The sequence below is a fragment of the Trematomus bernacchii genome, unplaced genomic scaffold (assembly GCF_902827165.1).
Source record: "Trematomus bernacchii unplaced genomic scaffold, fTreBer1.1, whole genome shotgun sequence".
NCBI classification, from domain to species: Eukaryota; Metazoa; Chordata; class Actinopteri; order Perciformes; family Nototheniidae; genus Trematomus; species Trematomus bernacchii.
The window spans coordinates 4004649-4029301 of record NW_022987531.1 but is presented as its reverse complement, the minus strand read 5'-3'; the positions used below and the strand labels follow the sequence as shown (position 1 = coordinate 4029301).

Genomic DNA, 24653 nt, shown 5'->3' with positions numbered 1-24653 from the left:
AAAGGCAAATTGTTCTGTCTTGATTGTTGGTGTGTGTGTCTGTGTCTGTGTGTGTGTGTATGATATCAAACTGCAGACTGTCATAATAACGTACCATCTCACAGGAACCAACCTTAGGGAATAGATCTCCACTATTCACAGCGTGAGTCATGCTTTGAGCAGCTGGCTAAACATAGACACACAGAGCTGGAATGTGATAGAATTGGCTTTATAGCACTATCAATTCTAGATGTGTGCTCAGACAGCGTAAATCGATGCAGCTCATCTCAAATGACCCTGGCCCTCAAGCCTCACCCTCTTGACACCTACTCCAGAGCCGCCTTAACCATTACAATTTCTTTAGATGGGGGTCAGGAGATCTGTAGAGGAGATGGCAGAATGTGCAGGAGAAACTCCCTCTGGAGGGAACACAGGGATTTTAGCCTTTGGAAGCCAAAAAAGTCTCGTCATTTCAAGTAGTGGAGTGTCATGGACTTGCACTATCTGGGGAACGAGCAGAACTAAGTGTTTTAAATGTTGTTAATGAATAAAAAGGTCTGTAGATTTAATAAACCTAATTATTTAATCATGCATCTATCCCTCGATTACTCTGCACACATTATGTTCATCTCCCTCTGCGGAGCAAGCAGCTGCTTCATCTGGAATAAACATTATGTGAAATCTCAATTTACTGACTATGTGTGTGGGTCACATAGTCCCTGGTGGGTTATGGGTAAATGTTTCCTTCAGGGAATAGGATGAATACCTCCGGAGTTGCTGGATCATCATTTACAGCTGGCGGCTGCTCAGTTGAAACCATCATCATCATTATCAGCACCATTACACTAATGGAGGTGCCTGCCGCTGATATTCAGACAGGCCATTAGGGGGCTGTGACATCATCAGTCAGCACCCAGCACGCCATAGACAAGAGGCGTGATATCAGCATTTATCACGTCAGTTATAAAAGGAGCAAGACGTGACATCATCACTCATAGAAACTGTCCTGAAGTTAGGAGAGGAGACACTCAGTGCCAGAGTTCTGTGATCCATGACACCACTGATCATGCAGCAGCGAGAGAAGGTGTGTGTTCATACAGTAACTCATAACCAGATTGTGTTGTATAATAATAAAGGATCAATAGAGAAGAAACTTATTGAAAAATATATAAATCTATTTCACTTTCTTTTTAGAAAAAATGCAGTCAAATATTTGTTTCTAAATGGAAATGGCAACAATGTATTGTATGGCCTATTTGAGAAAGGTGCATATTTCACTTCTAAGTTAAGATCCTAAGAAGATAAAAACAACTCAATATGGAAATATATGACTGATTAGCTTAGCTTAGCAAAAAGACTCCTAACAGTTAAACAAACTAAACTAACCCCTCTAAAGTCACTAACTATGATAATGGTCTATCCAATTTGTTTTAATGAATGTAAAAAAATCATGTTGAAATGAATATATAGTTTAGAGGACCAGCAAACCTGTTATCATTTTGGACAGAGCTAAAGCTAAGCTAACCGTTGCTGTATCTTTATATTAAACAGATACTACATAACTCTCAGCAAGCAAACAAATAATTATATTTCCAACACTGTTAAACATATAAGCTTCAAAGTGAATTTAACAATGTTATTCTTTTTTTATCCTGCCTGTATTCTCAGAACTCAATTAAATATCCACTTCTGGTCAGATCTCCATATCACCACATGTGGTCCTAATCCTCTTCTGTACAACCTTGACAGAGGAGGGCAGCCGTGGTTATCTGATGGCCGGGTCAGTATGTGCAGACTGACGCTGTAATGTAGTTACAACAGGAGAGTAATGGCAGCAGACCGCAGTGACAAGACAAGAAAGAAAGGGGGGGGGGGGGTACAGATAGAAGAAGATGATAGCAGGAGGAAAAGGAGAACGAGAAGAGAAGAGGGAAAGTAAAGAGGAGAGGTTGATGCTTTGACTGAAAATGGAGTTCAAAACAGACATAATGACAGCAGTTATAAAGGGACAAAAGAAAGACGGCTGATATGGACTGAATTGTCTATTTCATTTGCATTGGAGCTCAGGTTTCTGTTTAAAGTCATTGCAATTGATCTATGTCGCTAAATGCTTCTCTGACCACCACTTTATCTTGTTTGGGTGATGTGATCAAGCTTCTTGAGGGCACTTACAAATGGATTGTTCCTCTTGGTGGCACTTCGGCTTTGTGTTTCAAACTTTATTCTTTGAATCTTGGAAGCGGCAGCGTTTTTATTGCGTTTTTTTTTCTACTTTTCGACAAATATTTAGTGCATCTTTTTAGAATTAGTTACAATATTTAAAATTATTTTTGCCTTAGATTGTTTTCAAAAATAGATTGCAGTACTCCCTTTCATAAAAAAATAAGCTGTTTTATTTTTTGATAAGAAATATCAGAAAACTCTGTTAATTTGACCGGTAAAAGTGTAATTTATGGCGTGCAATCCAAAATGATTTCCACATTTTATTCTCAGATGTGTAGTTTGGCTAGTTTACCGGTGGAGCAATACACCAGAGTAACAGCTTATTTTAAAACTTTGAATATTACATTCATTTTAAATCAAGTGGTAAACCTTCTAGATCTCAGAATTGGTTTCTCAGGTTATTAGAGATCGGCATGTATGGTTTACTATAAGAAGAAGCCAGTGGTGATAGACAGAGCAATACCAGGAAGGAGGAACACGAGAAGCTTGGAAAATACTGAGGGCTTAGAAGAGCTAGAGAAGATGAGGAAGCAGTGGTTCCAGTGAGGGTCGGAGCACTACGGGCAGTAACACCCAAACTGGGACATTGGCTCCAACAGATCGCAGGAACAACATCCAAGATCTATGTCCAGAAGAGTGCAGTCCTAGGAAGAGCTAAGACAAGGTACAGAACCCTTGGGCTCCAAAGCCTCTGGTATGCTCCTTTTCCACCAAACCAGTTCCAGTTCTAGCTCCGTGCTTGTGCCTTTCTGGTTCCGAACTGGTTCTTCTTTTAGCCCCAGTTGTGTTTCCACGGCCCAGAGCCCGACTGGTGCTGCGTCATGACATCACCGTTTACGCCGCTGATTTTCTCCCCAACACTGCTCACAACAACAACAACAATGGGGGACTGCGTCGGGTCCAACCTTATACTTTTCTCCAGAGTGCCGTGGTTCATTGTTTATTATTGTGGTTCAGCGGCATTTACCGACCGCTGCAGTGCTGCTCGTCCACCGGAGTTTATTCTCCCGTTAACTCGCGGCAGCGGCCGCTGGAAAGTATTCACTGTCTGACTGTCACACACGCAGTTGATGCATTACTCGCCATGAGCTGTTATTGCTCAGGTTAATCTCGCCCCCCTCCGACATAAGCGTGAAGTATTGGTTCTTGGTTCTTGCCTGGTAGCCGAGTTGGGTCAACTAAGAACCGGTTTTCGGTGCTTAGCAGAGGTGTGGACTCGAGTCACATGACTTGGACTCGAGTCAGACTCGAGTCACCAATTTGATGACTTTGGACTCGACTTGACAAAATCACAAAACACTTGCGACTCGACTTGGACTTGAACACCAATGACTCGGGACTTGACTTGGACTTGAGCCTCCTGACTTGAGGTGACTTGATAATTTAATTCAGAGGTCTCCAACACGCCGATCGCGAGCTGCCGTTAGAAGAGCAGACTCCCGTCGGGGAAAGCAGAATCTTCAGCCGCTGCAACTCTTGCTGTGAATCCATGCAGGCAGGGGCGGGACTTTATTTTGCTGAGCCACCATGCGGCCAATCATATGCGAGGACACACTAGGATCATACCATTATGTGAAAGAAGGGTGGGGGGCATACGCTCCAAAGACAGCAGGTGTAATGCAAGCGCGTCGGAAAGAGTCAAGAAATTTGCGAAAACCGAAAAAAGAAGCAGCATCTGGCTGCATTTCAATGATATTGGAGAAAGCAAAGCTGAGTGCAGGATTTGTAAAATGAAAATAGCCTTCAGAGCAGGGTTTTTTTTTGGTAACCACTCAGGATTTATTGCCAGAGGTGGGAGAAGTTCAGATCTTGTACTTGAGTAAAAGTACCTGTGTGTAGGAATACTCGGTTACAATAAAAAGTCCTGCATTTAAAATGTTACTCAAGTAAAAGTAGAAAAGTATTATCATCAAAATATACTTAAAGTAGGCCTACCACCTGCAGAGGGATGTAGATTCAGGTTTTTTTTCCGCATAAAGACCGCCTCGCTGCACATTATCCCTTGCATAAAGATAGGTTGTGGGTCCCTTATAACATGCTGTACACAGTGGAAATAAACATTCTGGTCACCTCAACATCAGGGATCTTATACATTAAACTCCTTCTGAATCAAACCGTCACGGTAGCCTTACCTTACTGATCCCTCTTAAAATAGAAGAAAACACGTTACTTTACCAGCAGAGAGAAAATTGATTATTAAATGATTAATGTGACTAATAAAGAGCAGTTTGATTATTAAGTATTATTCTGATCGATGTCATTACATTTGTTGAAAAGCACATAATGACTTGTTTAAGACTCGTTTTGTCAAAGTTTAGGACTTGGACTTGACTTGGACTTGACTTGAACTTGCCCATCCTGACTTGAGACTTGACTTGGACTTGAGCGCAAAGACTTGAGACTTGACTCGGACTTGAGCGCAAAGACTTGAGACTTGACTCGGACTTGCAAAACAATGACTTGGTCCCACCTCTGGTGCTTAGTGCCGGCCCCGCTGCAGTGGAAACAGGAAGAACCAGAGCTTAATCAGGCTCTAGCCCGGAACCGGCCCTGGAGCCGGTTTGGTGGAAAAGGGGCATTAGTGGACCTGAGCCTGGAGGAAGGAAGACTGACAAAGCGCATTTTTTTCTGACGCGCCAATCTGCAAACTGGACCTTCATTCTGATCCCAACTACAGATCGATCAAGTTTTGTGACTGCATCTAGTAAGACAGAATCACAAGTTGAAAACAGCATCAGCTTTGCTGGAAGTGATGGCTAAAGTTACTAAAATAGTGCAATTCTCTGAGAAGTATCCTATTTCATTGCCAAAGTGAAACTGTTGCTCCCCAGCAGTGCCTCCACTGCTTCTCCACAAACCCCTCCTTCCCATGGGGAGAAACAGTCCTGTCCTCTCTGTCGCTGTTAAGGCAAAAATACTCTGACCTATTAAAGCTTCCTGCTTCCACATGCGGGAGGAACAGAAAGATAGAGAACGAGGTAAAAACAATAGCAGAGCCGTCCGGGGAAAAAGTGGACGTGATGAATGAAGAGAAAGCAGAGCAGGCTGGGAGAAAGAGGCTGATGAAGGAGTCAAGAGAGAGGTGTGGGTCCGATCCGAGCACTTTTATTTGTCAGTTTGAATGTCCCATGATTTGACAAAAACATTTCTTTACATGTACAACATGTCTTCTCTCCAGTCTTTAGTCTCACTCAGTGCTGCTCTGCCTCCACCTGCCGTGCTGTAGTCATCCGAGCGTGGCAGCCTCTTCATGCTTTATTAAGTGCGCTGCATTTCCTCTGTCAGCACATTTCCTCACTCCTCGTCTCCTTCTCTCTTTCAGGTGCTGGTTTGGCACACTCGCACAGAGAAACCGCACCTCGCCAATGAGCCCAAACATCGGAAAGACACTGTGGTCATCGAGGTGTGAGCAGCAGATCCAGAGCTGAACGCGCCTGCCAGTCTCCTCCTGGCTGGGACTAACGGCAGCCCCCCCCCACCCCCCCGGGACCGATGCAATCTGTTCACTGACTCTGAGGAGCTGCATGATTCAAGGCTGTGTGTCAACAGTGCTTCGCAGGAACTAAGACAACACTGAATATGTTTCACACTGGAAAGACTGGGACCACTCGTTTCCTCCACTCACGGGTCGTTGATGTGAAAAAACAGAAGTATAAACGTCAAAAATGTTGCAATGTGAATAACTCATGTCATTTAATCATTAATACATTATTGTCAAATGAACTGAGTCTGTACAAATAATTACAATAAACGCGACTTGTGGTCCAGATAATAAATGTGTATGAATGTGGTATGCTATGCTGTTTTTACCTCAGGAGTCAGAGACCGGGAAGAACCTAACCCTCGGGGGTTAAATTGGGGTCTTTTTTAATATTGTTGACCATTTCAAATATCTAAACCTGTCCATGACTTTTAAAATGTCAATTTCTATTTGCATTCTTGCTGAAGAACAGTGAAAATAAGCTACATTTGTAGTTCACTGCCGCTCACTGAATACACGTTATCCTGCAGCATTATGGCCAAATGATAATCATGATTATTTTTGATCAATATCAAGATCATGATTATTTATCACGCTTGCTCATTATTGCACTTTTACATTTAAATAAACAAAGCTAGACTTCTAATGTGCAATTAGTGCTGCACCCAGGTCGCCTGGAGGAAAACTTCTCCAACACTAGCTGGGGTCTATGACTTTAAAGTGGACCTATTGTGCTATATTTGAAAAATATATTGTTGGGCCATACCTATACAAAACATGTCTGTGAAGTTTTTGCTTAAAATACCAAACAGATCACCCATTGTAGCCATGCCTCATACCCCTCTATTCTCCTCTATTCCAGCCCTGTTCCAAAAAGGCTGATTCTGTGACCGTAGCTTTAAATGGAACAGCTGCTGCTAGCCACGCCCCTTTGTAGCATCACGCAGCTTTCCCCTGCTAAGAGAGTTTTCTACCGGGAGAAACTCAGCTAAACGCTGCCGTGATTAAATGCCATATTATGTTCCAAACCACATCAAGCATTATTTCTGAAACAGTATGGAGCTCAAACGTTTCTCTCTCGCAGGGTTTACCACAAGGACATTACGTTACACATATTCTCTCCAGTACAGCGTTAGCTCTGAGTGTTAGCGATGCTTGCTAATGTAAACACAGACCATATTACTCCCAAATCACGCCGCACATTGTTTCTGATACAGCACATAGCTTAACATGTTCTTTCTTAAGTGTTTACCGCTAGAACAGTGCCATTATATGTATTATATACAACAATTTACTCTAAGTGCCTCCTGCAGACATCCTACTGAATACACAGACACACAGCTGCGAGAGGGGATTCAGCTAGACGACTGTATACGGAGACGATAGGTCACGTGTGCCACATTTCGCCAATGACGTCATAGGAGCCAAATCCTGGATCTGCTCGTTTGCACTCCCCTTTCTTTTCTTTTTTAGAGATGTGGGTAAGGAGGAAAAGAGAGAGGGTTGTATTTTCTGAAAAATAATTTTAAAGTTACACAGAGACATTGGATTAACCGTTTTTATGATAAAATGACGTAGAAAAGATTGCTTTTGCCAGTTATGTGCTAAAGTAGCCGTTAGCCCCGTTAGTGTTGATTTAGACTCTTGGTGTTGGACTTCTGTTCCGTGTAGTTAAAATGGTTAATATCGTCTGTTAGCTGAGTTTTTCCCGTTAAGTCCCTATGGTCTGCCCCTGGGAGTCTCACAATAATAAGAGCGCTGTTAGGAGAGATGACGAGTGGCATTCACAGTGGCCAATCAGAGTGGTACTCAAACCGGATACGTCACACGGGATGAGGGTTCCCAACCAACCAGAATTGTTTAAACTAAGGAAGTAGTGTAATTCATATACCGATAGCAGCACCGTTTGTCCAGCGGCTTAACGGTATACCAATACCGTCCAATCAGGTACCGGTACTGACTTAGTACCGGTTCTCGATACCCATCCCTGGCTATCGGTATATGAATTACGCTAATTCCTTAGTTTAAACAATTCTGGTTGGGAACCCTCATCCCGTGTGACGTATACGGTTTGAGTACCACTCTGATTGGCCACTGTGAATGCCCCTCGTCATCTCTCCTAACAGCGCTCTTATTATTGTGAGACTCCCGTCCCGGGGGCAGACCATAGGGGCAGACGCAACATCTTGCTAGAAACAGCGTCTCAAGGCTTCTTAACATTTAACAACCTATTAATGATGCATACCCACTTAACGGGAAAAACTCAGCTAACAGACGATATTAACCATTTTACCTACACGGAACAGAAGTCCAACACCAAGAGTCTAAATCAACACTTAGCAAAACGGGCTAAAGGGGCTAATGGCTACTTTAGCCCATAACTGGCAAAAGCGATATTTTCTACGTCATTTTATCATAAAAACGGTTAATCCAATGTCTTTGTGTAACTTTAAAATGATTACTGATAATCCATCATTACAATTATAAATAATAAACGGATTATAATGGTTAGCCGACCGGAGCTTCCGGTTTAGGAGGTGCGCACGCAGCGTCTCGTTTTAACTGAATAATGGTCATGTTTACATGGATTTATGAACTGCCCCTAATTACCGCCCCCCCTTCCAGAGACACACTGTCAAACACACCTATATACCTGCTTACATATGCTTGGTATGACATTGAAAAAGTTACATTAAATAATAAATAAAAATAAATTACAATAAAATGACTGTTGTTTAATCTTCACATCTTGTAATCATGTCTATAAGTTTGAGCACCAAATTATTGAAAAGGACCGATAAGAGTATAGAAAAATACCGGTATCGATAAGCAGCATCGGTATCGGTATCGGTATCGATAAAATCCTAACGATACCCATCCCTACCGGGGACACATATTTTTTCAACATACTATACTAGGATTTTTTCCCAATTTGTTTTAACCTACTTACCAATGCATTTGTACTGGATATTTTTTGCAATACTAGACTATGATATTTTTCATGTTACTTGTTAGACGCCTTTATCCAAAGCGACTTACATACTCAATACTGTGGACAATCCCCACAGGAGCAATTTGGGGTGAAGTGTCTTGCCGAGGGACACAACAACATGCTGACTGCAGTGGGGTTTGAACCTGTGCTCCACTGATCCGAACAGCAATGCACTACCCACTGTGCCACACGCCTTTCATGTTTTCGGACATACAATATAATGTAGTATCCAACATACTATACAATGATTTTACATTATACTTTCATTATATGTAATTTTGGACACACAACACTATACATTTTTTCGTTATATTATGACTTTGTCATATATTTCATCATACTATACCGCACATATTTCCATGATATTTTCAAAATGATATACTATATACTTTTTTCATATTTTCAGCATACCATACTATGTTTGCTTTCTTTTTTTCAACATCCAATAATTGTATTTAATTAATAATTTAATTATTAAATTGATTTTGTCACAAGGGAGGCTGTGGCTCAGTGGATAGTGTGCTGGACTTCAAATCAGGGGATAGCAAGTTCAAACACCACTGCAGTCAGCATGTCGTTGTGTCCCTGGGCAAGACACTTCACCCCAAATTGCTCCTGTGGGGATTGTCCACAATACTGTATGTAAGTCGCTTTGTATAAAAGCGTCTAACAAATGTAATATGTATTTTCAACAAACCATTCGCTGACTTTTTAATTATAATTGTAACCTACTGTACCAAGACTTTTTTCATATTTTCCGACATACAATACTATGAGTTTTTTCCTGATATTTTCAACATGATATACTATAGACTTCTTTGACATAGTATACTATGACTTATTTTTGACAAACTACACCTTAACTTTTTTATAATTTTTCGAACAAAATGCTGAAATTTCCATTGCATTTATGTTGAAATTGATCTTTTTATGACCTTTTGTGTAAACGTTTTGCCATATAAAATACTATGACTTTTTCATATTTTTCAATGAACCATTCACTGACTTTTTTCATTATAATTTGAACCTACTGTACTGAGAATTATTTTATAATATATGCCACTCACTATATTATGATTATTTTTCTTTTATCTCTACTTTGCCTATTTTTTACTTTGCACATTTTCTCCAAAACTATACTGTCAAATGTTTGCATATTTTTCCAAATACTAGACAATCCCCTCAATTTGTACCTAATATTCCTAACAAATTATAGTTTATAATTTATTGTATATTGTCATACTATCCTATGTCGTTTTAAATGATATTTTCAATGTACTATGATATATTTTTGAAATACAATATTTAGACATTTATTTTTAACATATTTTTGAAATACGTTAATATGTCCGTTTTTCTGAAAATGTCGACATTAACTTTTTTATTCATACTAGTATTTCATTTTAAAGGATCATTTCAAAATACCATACAATGTTTTTGTTTTTTTCTTCTTAGACTTTAAAAAAAATATTTTTGACACTGATACTATACTGTGAAATTTGAAGGTTTTTCGCTGCCGACTTCTCACATTTAAGACCACCTGCTCAGGTAAGTGGGAGGCGGAGGATTGCCATCTTCACCAACCACATACTGTAGCAGATTGCAAAACTGGGATGGCTCACCAACAGTAAGTTAAACATCTCTGACACTGGCTGGTGTCGGGCTGTTAGTCCAGGACGCACCTGATTTGATAAGCACCGCCAAATGGATGTAGCACATAAATTACATTTATTTTTTGTAAAAATACCTTATGTTAAAGTGTGGGGGGTTGATGACATGAAAGTGTTTTAAGAATTACTGACTGATAACTTGGGTGTTGTTCACCCATAAATATCTGTAAAATCACAAATTGCAGCCCTACAACGTGTTTCCATTTAAACAAACTAGATTAAATTGGTTAATAAGGGCGGATAGCCTTTTTGGAACCACAGAAAAAGCCATTTAGCAGTTTTTTCCTTGACTCGTGTTTATGTTTATGCTAAGCTAGGCTAACCACAGCCCATCTCCAGCTCTGTAGGCTACGCTCATGAGCTAATTCAAATGTTGGAATGGATTTATTTCTGCATCAGAACCATTTAAACACATGCCAAAAGGTCTGTTTATTCTGAAACAATCTTTGTTTAAATGTATCCCTTTAGTGTCTCAAATGGTAATGATTAGCTTCATAAATGCTATCTCATTCTCCTTATCATCACCCTGAAATGACTACATATAATGAAATGAAACCACCTTTGCTGTCCTCTCAATCTGTATCTCTGTGATCATGTTTGGACGCGGCTGACGTGAAGTAACAAAAAGAGATGACTCTCCTGACAAGCTGCCATCAATAATGTAGAGTCTGTGAGGCGGCAACAAAGAAAACTTGTCTCACAATACGACGCACTTGCCAGTGGAGGAATAAAAGGGAATGAACTGAATAGACAGCAAATAAAAGCACATTGGAGACAGGCTGCTAGTTCTATCGACCTTCAGTGTGTTTTGAGGAAAGCATTAAATCAAGTTTAGAGGGCAACATGTGGGTGGATGATAAAAACACGAGACAGGATTAAATCCAGGATTCAACAGCATTTATTTCAAATGACCCTGTTGTTAAACTTGAAACAGAAAAGAAGGAGCAAACAAAACATCTCCATGAAGATAAAACTTTTACAATTGAAAGAGTCATCGGACAAAGTGAACAATAATTCCTGGATTCTTTTTAAATGCACGGAAACCACCGTTCTGTGAACTTTAGGCACCAGAAATTGTAAACACATTGGAAATAAACCTGGAGGACAATAACTAATATATTTATCACCCAATAAACAAGGACTGAACAGTGATGCGACCCATCCAGAGTTTTCATACAGGTCCCCTTCTGCAAGGACCATCCAATCCTGTTCCTCCTCACCCCGATGACGGGCTGATCTGATTGGTCTTCCAGGTTTATTTGCTTATCAGACTAAACTGTGCTTCTCTTGTACTGCACACAACAAAACACCACAGTAAAGATGGCAGATGGCTGAACATACAGTAATAGTGTCAGACATGAAGGGAGTCCCAGACGTCCTGTATTTATTTGACCCGTCCAAAAAAAGTCCCCCATTTTATAAACGCCGAAAAACAAACGTAACCCAGGAGAAAATGTGTTTCCTTTAATCAATTAACCATGACAATGCTTTTTTGTTGTATGGGAATGTCCTTATGATGGACACAAGTTGGTTAGCAGACAGATATGAGATCAGTTTAAATCTTCTAATCAAACTGTCTGCAAAAAGGAAAATCCCCAAATATGGAACCATTTATTTTTATTGGAATATCTGGAATGGTGGTCCTGTCTGAATGGGATAATCGATATTGTTAATAAAATGACAGCCAGTTCGTGTTCACTTTCTCAAATCAGTTACAGTTAGCGGGGTGGAAGAATGTTTTTTCTTTTGGCTGCATCACCTACTTGTGTCACAGTTTGTATATGCTTATGAGTTGGGAGGAGTTCAATAAGTCCCAATAGGTAGGACTCCAACAAGATATACATTTATTTTTTCCTATTCTATCTTGCAACCCTTCTGTTGTGTAGCTTCTGATCTCTCAAAGTTAAGAACCACTGCTTTAACTCCCTAGAAGTCATGACAGTGACAACAGTTTTGAGTGCCCAATGCAACCACACTCACACAACACGTATGATAAGGACTTGTTTATGCAGTGTGTGAGCAGCTGGTAACAGACTCTTTACTGTAGAGCCGATCAGTAGATGTAATGAGACTTTATTTTTTACTGTTGAATGTTTGACATTTCTGATAGGTAAATGGTCAATTTATGACATTGACGCAGTCAGTGCAAATCACATCTGATGTATAAGCAGCTTTAGACCAGTCAAATCCCATTTAGCAACTCCACAGGATGCTCTAAAGTAAACTGGAGAAACTCCTCCCCAGATCTTATGGAGAGAACTCATTGAGAAGTCATTGAGAGTGGGAGCATCGACCCCTCACCTATGGCTCTGAAATAGTGGGAGGTTCACATCATAATCACATAAATACAGTACTGTTCAGACAACTATCTGCTACAACACTCGCCCTACAGAGATGGGAGGGGGAGGGTTACAATATACAACGCAGAGAGAAGGGCGAGGACATGATGGCTTAGACCAACCACAAGATAGCCATATCTACTGTAGGTATTAACAGACTATTCACTAACTACCAATTTTGGTAATGATATAATATTACTATAATAGACACATATTGGTCCAGTAGCTTTCTTTTTGATTCTGCTGTATTTGTCTCTTTCCTCAGACAACAACAATAAAGGAAATTCAAAAAGGAAATTGAACAAAGATGAGAAACGACAGCTGCCACTCTTCAACAGATACCTGCCGCAGAGCTCCCATGGTGGAAAACCTACTGTTTATTCATGTGGGTTAAAGGTCCCATGTCATGCTTTTCCGGTTATTACCCGTCCCCTTGTGTTATGAAGGTTTTTCTGCATGTAAACGGTCTGCAAAGTCACAAACCCTCAAAGTACACCCTGTAGCGAGTACAACTCTAACACAGAAAAGACCTGTCTATGCTGCCCCAGAACGCCTCGTTGGAGATTTTCCTTTTTCCATTTTCTTCTTGCTGGGTACAGTGACGTGACCATAGCGAAATGGACCCAAATGGACCAATCCGTGGAGCTCCTCACACACACACTCTCTCAGCGGCGAAACTGTGACGCGCTCGGGGGGGTTGCTGCAGCCCCCTCAGCACCCCCCCCTTCCCGCGTCCATTCGCAATGTCTCGCTGTCTCGCAGACCCCACGCAGCAACCAGGAAATGACACCAGCTCACACTGTCCGCTCCTCACAGCACCCAGACCCCACGCAGCATTCTCATCTGTTTGTCATTACTGGTGTCATTTTCTGGTTGCTAACGCCATTGTAACACATAATCACTGATGCTCCGCTGTAACGGTGGTGGACTCATCAGAACAGAGTGGGCGAGCTGACCAATCAGAGCACAGTGGGCTCACAGGGAGGGGGGGGCAGGAGCTCCAACAAGCCGTTTAGGACAGAGAGTGAATACACATACTATACAGAGATGCTGTATGAGAAACCAATGTGAGTTTGGAAAATTGCACAATGTAAATCTATTCTAGTATACCTCAACAATGGAATTATGATCAGTAGAAATGGCCATGACATGACAAAAAGCACTTTTGTTAAATTCACGTTTATCAATAGAAATTATTACATAGCACTGTATTTAAAGTATTCTAGGTAAACAACACAACCGTAACATTTGAATGAGTGTTACTTATAAAATGAAGTACCCCAACATTAAGTAGTAACTAATTTACCTTATTGATTTGCCAACGTTAGCTAGCTATGCTAATACTGCCAGTAAACTAGCATTAACATTAGCAAAAACAACAGGAACCAAATGCAAAAAGCTTAATGTAATAGTTTAAGCAAACAAAACATTTTTTATATTTAGATGTAAATTACAACCTGTCAAATTAAATAACGTAACAATAGGCAGCAAATAACTTACTAACCTTATGAGTTTGCCTAAATTAGCTAGCTAGGCTAATATTGTCAACAACTGACGAACGTTGGCAAAACAGGAAACAGCTTAATGTAACAATTTAAGCAAACAATACAATCTCAATAGTTATATATAACTGAAATTTATAAAATTAAATATCGTTACCTAAAGGCATTAACATATTAACCTTATGCTTTTGCTAACATTAGCTAGATATGCTAATATTATAACAAAACTAACATTAACGCTAACAAAACTACAGGGAAACAATTCTAAATCTTAATGCAATGATTTCAGATAACAATACAATTAATGACATTAGCATAGCTAGCTTATGTTAGCAAACTCATAAGGCTAATACAAGTTATTAACTGCTTCGTAACTTTAATAATCTAGCTTCACTGAAATGTTAAGGTTGAATTGTTGGCCTTGGTGTGATTGGTGGAGGTTGTATTTGGAGCAATAAATGCAAGCTATCATATCCTGATGGTCATCTCTGGTGTTCACAATTTCAGACATCACTTCCTTCTCCAGCCTGGAGCTCTGCAGCTACACCTTTCTCGTCTTTTCTTTTATCCCCTTCATTCAGTTTCTTCTATTTTTAAAGGAAATATGGACGTTTATAAGGTTTTGGGGGGGGTATGGAGGTACCCCCACTGTGCGTTTTTTATTCTGAGCTGTCAGGAGACAGTGGGTCAGGAGCTTATTTTGTTGCCATTAGACAGCCCTCTGTTTCCCCACTCCTTCTCCGGAGCCCCCCCTCGTCACTTCCACAGCTGAGTGCTGAGGGTCTGGCCAGAAGCCGTCGGTGGGGCGGCGGGCCAGCCAGCCGCGGGGGGGCCTGACTGTCCACTCACTGCCATGCCTGACATCTGCTGGGTCATCTGAGTGGGAAGAGAAAGAGGACAGGAAGTCAGTGTTATGATTCATCAGAGCTAAAATAGAGAGCTCCTCCCTGAGGCACACTCCCCTAACTCCATGCCTCGGCTTTTACCTTCGCCTCTGCTCTTAAAGCCTTCCGGCTCCCCCAGCTCGATGCCCTCTCCACCCCCCCCCAACCGTCCCCACTTCTCTGTTCACCTCCATCTCTTCGCCCCTTTCTGCCTCCTCTGCTCCACTGCTCGTTCTCCTCCTTCCATTCTGCCTTATCTATTATGAATGTGCTTTGGTGCAGAGCTACTTGCTTATCTGGTCATCTCACAGCTGAGAGAGTGTGTGTGTAGGTTTGTGTGTGTTTATCAGCCGAACCTGGACATGCAAGCAACCAAGCACTTGTTCAACAAATGTGTGTGTGGGTAGATATTTAAGATCTCTTATTAGCCTCCCTAAATGTCACCACAATAGTTGTGCAAACACAAACACTGTATAAGGACTGGGTGCATACGGGGTGTGTGTGTGTGTGTGTGTGTGTGTGTGTGTGTGTGTGTGTGTGTGTGTGTGTGTGTGTGTGTGTGTGTGTGTGTGTGTGTGTGTGTGTGTGTGTGTGAGCAACTTGGACAGAGGTGTTGACGGGAGTGTTGGTCCATTATAAATACAGCTGGTAGTCTTTATGTTAACACTTTGGGCATATTAAATATCTACGGGAGCCCTGAGGGGCAACAATAAAAAAAATACTTTTATTCACCTGACAACAATGGATTATGCCATATATAATTAAAGGCTCTAACAGAGTAACTCAGAAGTCAACAAACTGTCTCCACCCAGACTACTTACATTTCCCGTTAGCTTTAACTTAGTTAATGTATTGAAACATTGTGGTGGTGGCACTTGGGTTTTATAATTATGTCTTGTTTAATTAAATCCCTAAATGGTAGTTCAGCTTCACTCTAAGCCCTTTGAGACATTTGTGATTTTGGTCTGCATAAATTAAATTGACTTGAATTTGTAAGCTGTAAATATTACTGAACTTCATTAATTGGAGTAAAATTAAAAGCTTTGAACCCATTTTCCATCTGCCGTTAACACGTTGTCTGAATGAGGCAAAAATGCATCAGGTCCAAATAAAGTTCATGCAGCAGCTTTGGTTCTCTTTACATCACCTTGAGTAAATGGGGCATTCAAGGCTGTTTACGAAGGTGAAAAAAGGACGTAACAGATCGACCTGCTGTCATTAGAACACAGCTAGTTTCCTCTCACTGGTCTATAAGAAATGGACCTCAGAGCGATCAAATGCCTCACTATAACAAAGGACACTGATCACCCTTGGAGCCAACTGTTCACATTACTGGGGGAATCTCTCGGCGGTCATGGTCAGTGGTTCGAGTCCCAGTACAGACCAAAAAAAACAACGTTTGTACCTAGTGTCTTCTTCTACTGCCATCTGTTCGGAGATACAGCAACAACTTAACGATATGCATCATTGACGGCTTGTTACTTTAAGATAGTTTCGATGCAAACAGAACACATGAGGATCATATAAGGAATAACTGAATTGGACAAATGGAGCATTACATTACATGTTAGACACTTTTATCCAAAGCGACTTACATACATTCAATACTGTGGGCAATCCCCACAGGAACAATTTGGGGTGAAGTGTCTTGTCCAAGGAATGTTGACTGCAGCGGGATTCTAACCAGTGCCCCCGTGATCCAAAGATCAGCGCACTAACCACTGAGCCACAACCTCCGAACCAACAGGCTTGGTGTAGCGGCCAAAATCATATAGAAATTAAACAGATAATTAACTTAAAATAACACTGCCGCTGAGGCACTAGTTAGTGGATCTTACGCAGGGCAATGATCCAAGTCCAGACAAGAATCTCCGTTTGTGCATTTATATATGATCCAATATCATTAACAAAGGATAATCATCAGGTTTCCTATGTTTCTTTGCTTTAGCCTTTCCTATGGCTTCCTTTCTTCTGGCTCGAAACACCCTGGTAAAAAACCATGTGCCTACTAGTGCTCTGTTCACACCTCCACCTGTCTTTAATATATACAATTACACCAGGTGCTCTAATCACCTAGTGCCCAACACTGCCTTCAAAATAAAAGCATAGAAACTACTTCAATAACAATAACTAAGAATACATTTACTATAAACAGCAAGAAAATAAACGTTTAAGTATTAAATAATATAAGCAGGGTTGGGAGGGTTACTTTGTAAATGTAATCAGTTACTGATTACTGAATACATGGCTCTGAAAGTAATCCGAATACAGTTACAGTTACATGTCTTAAAAAAGTAACGTAATCAAATTACTTTTAGAATACTTTTGGAATACTTTCTTTTTCCATCACATACGGGTATGTTTTGGTGAACAGGAGACACAAAAAGCAAAAGGAAACTGAACGTGTTTTTACTGTTTTAATGGCTTATCAAGAGCACAACTGAAACATAACATCTGAAACGATGTAACAACATAATACACTTTTTGGGGATGCAGCTTGGGATGTGAGGAGTGAGGGACACGGCTTAGAACGGGCGTGTCGCCTTCTGTCCTGCCAGTGTTGGCAGGACTTCATTTTAAGGACATTTTGGCCAGGGGTGTAGGGCTATATTTGTTTAAGCACCGGATTGGCAAAACAGGAGAGTGTGTGCACCAGTCTGCCTTGATCTATGAATTCATGTCCGTGACACTCACAGTATCTGCTGCCCACAGCTGTTTTATAGAAGGAAAACCTCCTTCACTTCATGAAATCTCTGCAGCACCAGGAGGCAGCGGGAGGGTTAACTTAGCCTCTGAGAAGAGGAGCGCGCAGTGCCTTTCACGCACCGCCTTCACGCACCGCCTTCACTGCGTTTACCTTCAGAAAGAATCATTAGAAAGGCTAAAGAGCGACTGCAGGCTGATGTGTTTTAACCACACACACCTCTACACACACACACAATTTCAACGCAGACTTTTGTTCCTCCATGTTTCGTTGTTATTGTTTCACTGAGCGGACCCGCACATTTTTTTCAAACGCTCCCTTTTTTGGTCCATCTGCAGCGGTAATAGGTTTTGTGCGCTGTGATGATTCGGCTGTACCTTTAGTAATGAATATTAAATGTTATGAGGAAATCTTCCCACCAATAATTCCAATAAGTATTCCAAAATGTATTCACTTTAGGTTTACGAAAGTAACTGTAATCAGATTACTCGTTTTTCAAATGTAACGCGAGCTGAATACAGTTACTTGATTTTTGTATTCTGATTACGTAACGCTGTTACATGTATTCCGTTACAACCCAACCCTGAATATAAGGCAATATATACCGCCGACACTTGGGCTCTGTTTGTTTCAAAATGCATCCTATCTGAGCTGACCGGAGCAGATGCGATTTTAACTAAAGGACCAAGTATTGCACCACAGTGTTTATTGGTCCAACTGACCACTGGCTATTTATATGTGAATTAACCACGCACCTTTAGAGTCTAAAGGCCGGAGCTAGCATATTACTGCACTGGGCTTCGCAGAGGGAGCACATTAATGTATAAGACTGTATAAACTATAGCACCAGGATTTTGGAACTCTCTGACAGAAAGGAAAGTACATTCTTATTTAGGTGACAGATATTACAGTTAACATATAAATTGGCTTTGTAAGATTAATGCACCCAGGAACTGGAGTGGAATTATAATCAGCCAAATGTGAAAATGGTTTTATCATGATGCTAAAATGATACACAGTGCAAAGTATTCACCCCCCCCCCCCTTCCATGGGATTTTTACAATTTGATTGAATTATAAACTTCAATTTAAATTGAGTTGTATGTTGATATTATGTGATGGACCCACACAAAATTGTCAAAATTAATTAATTAAGAAAAAGACAAAGCTGGCTTGAAAAAATTATAAAAACCAAAAAGTAGTGTGCGCATATGGAAGAGTGGCCAGAAAAAAAGCCAATGCTCAAATCATGTTTGGATTTCACCAAATACCAACGCATGCTCAAATCGTTTTTTATTTTAATATTACTTCTTTGTTTTACATCAAAAAATCATTTGCATCTTTAAGCATTAGGCATGTTGTGTACATCCAATAATACAATCTCTCCAAAAATATACTCAAATGACAGGTTTTAATGCAATAATATAGGGTGTGAATGATTTCAATGGCGCTGTATGTCTGTGAGGCTTACCTGGTTCATGCCCCACTGTCCTTGCTGCGGCCCCTGGTTGGCTAACACACCCCCCTGCTGCTGCATGTTCATGTAGCCGCCATTAGGCACCGACATGCCGGACATCATGGCCCCCCCACCCATCCCTGGAGTGAAACCCTGCGGAGAGAACTGCATCTGAGGCTGGCCCACGAACATCCCTGCTGCGGCAAAAACACACACAGTTCTTCAGGTTAACTTTCATAGTAGTGAGCAGGTAAAAAGAGAAATGTAAGACATTTAAGACAGAAATAGTTACTAACAGTTAATATTGAATGATCATAACGGGTGAATGTTGCAGTTCAGCTTTGCAGCTTTCCTTTGAAGATCTGTTTTTTTGCTTTAACCTCAGAAAGAGTGGAACCTGGCAGGTGATTTTCCGGCACTGCATTGATTTCCGCTGCCTTGTGAAATGAGATTACTGGGAAACACTCCAGTTGAAAAGGGTACAAAGATTACTTCCATTGACAACATCCTAACATAAATTAACCCTTTCTAGAAACTGATTTTTCTGAAGTCTATATGTGTTGTTGGGATGGAAACTTCCACCCTGAAATTAACTGTATTGGCTTTAAAAGAAAGCCAACAATTTGCTAACAATTGTGCTCCTCTCCTGTGGAATCAGCTCCCAGCAGGCAGACACCGTCTCCACAATTAAGAATAGGCTTTATACTTGACTTTTTGATAACGCTCAGGCTTGCCTTGAACCAGCCCCTAGTTATGCTTTAGGCTGAGACTGTTGGGGGACTTTAACATTTCATCTCTTTTCTATTTCTCTCTATCTCTTTGCACTCATGTCCCAAACATGCATGTGACTAACTGAGCATCCGGGGCATCATCACAGAAATGTGTGTGCCTTCACCTGGCAGCAGGTCAGTATTAAAGGGTTCAGGAGGTTTTGCTGTGGTCCTGCATCATGGCCACCTTTAAAAAATGTTGTCCAACACCTGGAAGATTGTCGACATCCACTTGGATCCGACGTCATTTCCTTGTTTATATATACACAATGTTCTTATATTTGGACTCTCTATGGATTGTCTATGGTATCTTTTTAATGTATACACACACCATCTCATACAGGTCTGTCCTAGGAGAGGGATCCCTCCTATGTTGCTCTCCCAGAGGTTACTTCCAAAGACAAATGTGTAATTTGTGATATTGAGCTACATAAATAGATTATAACAATATATATATACATTTGCTTTGATGCATTTAACTCCAGATATAAGGATAATGTGTTTATCTTCAACTCTCAACGGTGGTGATCACCATTGTTAATTCATTGTCAATTAAAGTTATCTTAGAGTCCACTGTTTGCTGTTGGTTTTCCACATCAAAATACCGTCTCCACAGAAAAAAAGGCTACGCTTTAGGAGTGGATCGTGAGAATCCAACACACACACCCACACCCACACACACACACACACACACACACACACACACACACACACACACACACACACACACACACACAGAGAGATTTGTGGCATTAGCCTGGCTTCTTTCGGCTTCATCCTGATTTCCTTTCCTAATCCTCTATAGTGCAGCAACATAATCAATATGCACAAGTGCAAATCTGCTGCCTACTATCTTCTACCCATCAGAAACATGAGGCGCTTTCCCTCACTCTCCACTGTCAGGTTGATGTAGCATGTGTGGATAAACAACAGCCCACGTACGCTCACATAAACAGTCTTGGCGCTCCGTGTTTCCACATAATAACTGTGAGATGAGTGTGAATCTGTTTTACTGCTGCAGGGGGGCCCAGTAAACCCGCCTGCGTTTCCCCACGCTGACCTTTCATCTGCCTTCACTCTCCTCCACTTTTATGATGCATCTCTCCTGTGATGTATGTGAGTGTATGCACCTACAGCCGAGAGTGCACTCTTGTGTTTATATTACGGTCTGTTTTCCCCAGCCTATGAGACTCTGAGTGGTTCAGTGATCACGTCTTTTAGTAGGGCTCCCTCGACAACAACCAATGAGATTTTTGCATGGATTTTGGTATATGCAGAATAAAAGATCTGTTGCAAACACACCTTTATGATTCTTACACATTTTGTTCAGCAGGATCATCTCCACATATTAACACCACTTAATGATTGTTTGAAGTGTAATGCAATCTAATTAAATCAGTTGCATGGCTGCACATCACCACCGCTAAGCTAAAGGCGGCTAATGTTTGGCTAGATGACAACTAGTAGTCTCAAGTGGACAGTTGCATTGGTGTAAAGTAACTAAGTACATTGAATCCAGTACTGTACGTAAGTACACATTTTAGATAGATTATTTAGTTGAATAAATAAAAGGAATATATGCTTACAAGTTCCTGGAAATTGGTGAGGTGTGACCACATGTTCAGCGGGCAAGTTCCTGAGCATTAATATGCACACGGCGATCAAGCTTAATTGACTATATAGTCACTACAGAGGGTGTGTGTGAGTGTGTGTCACCTTGTCCTGTAACAGGCTGCTGCTGGCTCTGCGGCTGGCTGGCCACTGAGCTGCTGGCGTACAAAGACAGGATGGAGTCTTTGGATAAAAGCTTCTTCTCCTCTGCCTTTGTGGTGGTGGCAGTGGAGGTGGAGGAGGATGCAGAGGAGGAGGTGGAGGGGTCCGCCTGCGGGGGGGCTGGACTGGAACCAGACTGTCAAGGGGACAGAAGGGGGTGGGATGAAGATAAATGGCTTTGACATATGTATGGTTTCACCTACACATATTTTCCATCTGAAGGTGTGTAAAGTACATGCTCTTGGTCACCTCATACATGGATATGAGATACATTGTAGTTGTATAAGACTGAGTCATTTTACTAGAGCAGATTGGATTCATCAGTTTAGACATTTATACCAAAAACAATCATTTTTATTAATGCCGAACATTTCCACTCCCTTAATATAAAAAATGGTCAACCAACCAAATCAGCAGGCCATTGGAAAATATTTTTATTTTAGACCTTTAAGCCTATTTTCTTTTATTAATACAGTATATTTTTGAAGCCTTCTAGCAGCTAAGGGCATAGCTCATCCCTTTTCTGGAACGTTTATAGATGGAAGTTATGGTAGATGAACAATACCAGAAAGAACATCTTAAAAAAACTGGTGAAAAACTAATGGAAATGTAGAAGCTACTACAAAATAGTATCATTGGTCATTTTTGTAATACTAGCATTGAAATGTAAACACGTTATCTTTGTTTTTTTTTAACCAAAGAACCATGATTCTTGAATGTAAAATGGTGTGGTAACATAAGCAGCCATTCAATAACAATGACTAAATAAAATAAATTCAAGTTGATAAGACATTTATTGCAAATCAAATATATCGCGCAAAAGAATATGCAAACAAGTATACCAGTCCAAACAGACATCCAATGAAAACTTTTTGTACTTGCAGTTTTTTGATAAGTTCAACATACACATTTTAAATTAGTTTTATGTCTTGGATATAGTCATGACCCAAGTTTTTCATTATATGCCATTGAACCTTTGAAATCCCTCAAGGGGCTGAGCCTATTTGCTGTTAAGCTTGTTCGCAAGGTGGAAATTGAAATATCTCTAACAGACTCCAAATCCCTCAGACTGCGGTAATGACCAGCTTCCTTCTTCAAGACTAACAGTATCTGTAGAATGGAAGGCATGCCTCAGTTAGAGTCTACCAGCTTTGAGCTTTAGTGATGATACCATCTATCAAAGGATTTGGAAAGGGAGCAGCAACATGTGGAGCATGAGGAATGTTAACCAATGAAAACTGCTACAACGTAATGTGAGTATAGTTGCGTTGGTATGAAACACTAAAAGCTCACTTTATTCCACCTGCCTCCCACAAAATATGAGACAGACACAATTAGAGGCTAGCTAGTGCAGCATTCATGAGCTAAAGAGGCAGATGTTTTCTCAGTGGTTGGTGGAGACCAAACAGAGCTAAAACAATCACATACTGGATTTATGTTTGCCAGGTGACCTGAAACACAACTTCAAATGAATGGCAGCATTGCTCCATATCTGCTGACTTAGTACTTTAGCAACTGATTTCAACAGACCTTCTACAGATTGCCTCTACAAGTTGACTTTTGACGCATGTCATTGCATTGTAAAGCATGGCTCTATTTAACTCAACTATTTTTTATTTTGGTTTTACATAAGCAAAAGTCATGGAGATTTTTAGCCGGTTCTTTCATAAGAACAATGTAGTTCAGGTTCCAAGCAAGCTGAGCTGAGATCTGAAGGTAACAGTCACAGTGTGTATCTCAGACAGCTTGACAGAGAAGCATCTGAGGGTGTTGTTGAGCAAAATGTCAATTGAATTGAAGTGCAGATGTTTCACTGTTTGGTTGTCAATGATAGGATTTAATTTGATGATGTCACGCAGCGTCACTATGGAGCCATATGGTTGCACTATTATTGTTGTTACTGTATTGTATTTATGGTTGTGTGTACTGCATGATTATGCGTTTGATACTGTTGAGTGCACCAAAAGAACCATCCCCCAAAGTGGACAGAAAATCAATAATGGCAGGTTTGAGAAATATACGTTGAGACAGTGTTTTTGTTACTGAGCAGGGTGGAAAATATCTGAAGTGTGTTTAACAGTGAGTAGACCTCAAATCAGGGACAGGCATTAATTGCTGTACTGCATTGCTTTTATTGCTGGAATAAAGCCATTGCCAATGTCATTAGTTCAATTTGTGGTTTCCCTGTTATGACTCATGAATATGTCTGGTGGTTTTTGAGGAACAACAGAAGCAATGTATTGCTATCAAGGTTTGTTTGGTCTCCAAAGAGGCTATTATAGAAAAAGGTTGGAAACCACTGAGAGACACTCGGGGAAATCGAACTGCTGTATCAGAGTCACAGAGAGACTCACATGTATTCGTCTTTAAAGAAGAGATATTCTGCTCATTTTCAGGAGATATTTGTATTTAGTGTCTCTACTGTCTCCAGGCTTTCATGTTCAAAAAGCTCTTTATTTTTCTCATACTGCCTGTGCTGCAGCACCTCTTTTCATCCTCTGTCTGGAACCAGAGCCCAGTCTGCTCTGATTGGTTAGCTGGCCGGCTCTGTTGTGATTGGTCAAGCGCTTAGAGATGACCCGCCCCTTAGCCTACCAGTACAATGTGTTATAGTGCTAGCCAATAGAAGCGCGAGTGTCACAAAGTGATGTCATTATGTTCCTGAAGAAAACAAAGGAGTCCAATTGAGATGTTACAGTTTGGGGGGAGGGTGGGGGAGTGAAACTCTCTCTGGAGGGAGATTTTAGCCTTTGCAGGCCATTCACATGCACAAAAACTAATCTAATCTAACACACTACAGGAAATGGAAATCTAAAAAAGCTTGACAGGGCCTCTTTAAAACGTCAATATCAATTTCCAAGTAAGTGTTCAAGTAAATGCT

At 40.7% G+C, this 24653-nt stretch overlaps 2 protein-coding genes across 4 annotated transcripts in view; one reads left to right on the top strand and one right to left on the bottom strand.

Annotated features, from left to right (window-relative positions):
- b3gat2 (beta-1,3-glucuronyltransferase 2 (glucuronosyltransferase S)) overlaps nt 1-5988 on the top strand; it is a 47433-nt gene extending 41445 nt beyond the window's left edge. The window contains 1 exon segment of the mRNA XM_034122098.1: nt 5525-5988. Within this exon segment, the coding sequence (XP_033977989.1) occupies nt 5525-5611 (87 nt within the window). The 3' untranslated portion in view covers nt 5612-5988.
- Nucleotides 5989-13697: 7709 nt separating this feature from the next.
- The window catches only part of LOC117475737 (stromal membrane-associated protein 1-like), a 128440-nt gene continuing 117484 nt past the window's right edge, over nt 13698-24653 (bottom strand). Inside the window, exons 9-11 of one of the 3 annotated variants that reach the window (XM_034122058.1) lie at nt 21716-21908; nt 19245-19426; nt 13698-15062 (exon numbers count right to left, since the gene is read on the bottom strand). In XM_034122058.1, the coding sequence (XP_033977949.1) occupies nt 14943-15062; nt 19245-19426; nt 21716-21908 (495 nt within the window). In that variant the 3' untranslated portion in view covers nt 13698-14942. The remainder of the gene's footprint in view (nt 15063-19244; nt 19427-21715; nt 21909-24653) is intronic. The other 2 variants (XM_034122068.1, XM_034122078.1) reach the window with 2 other exon arrangements.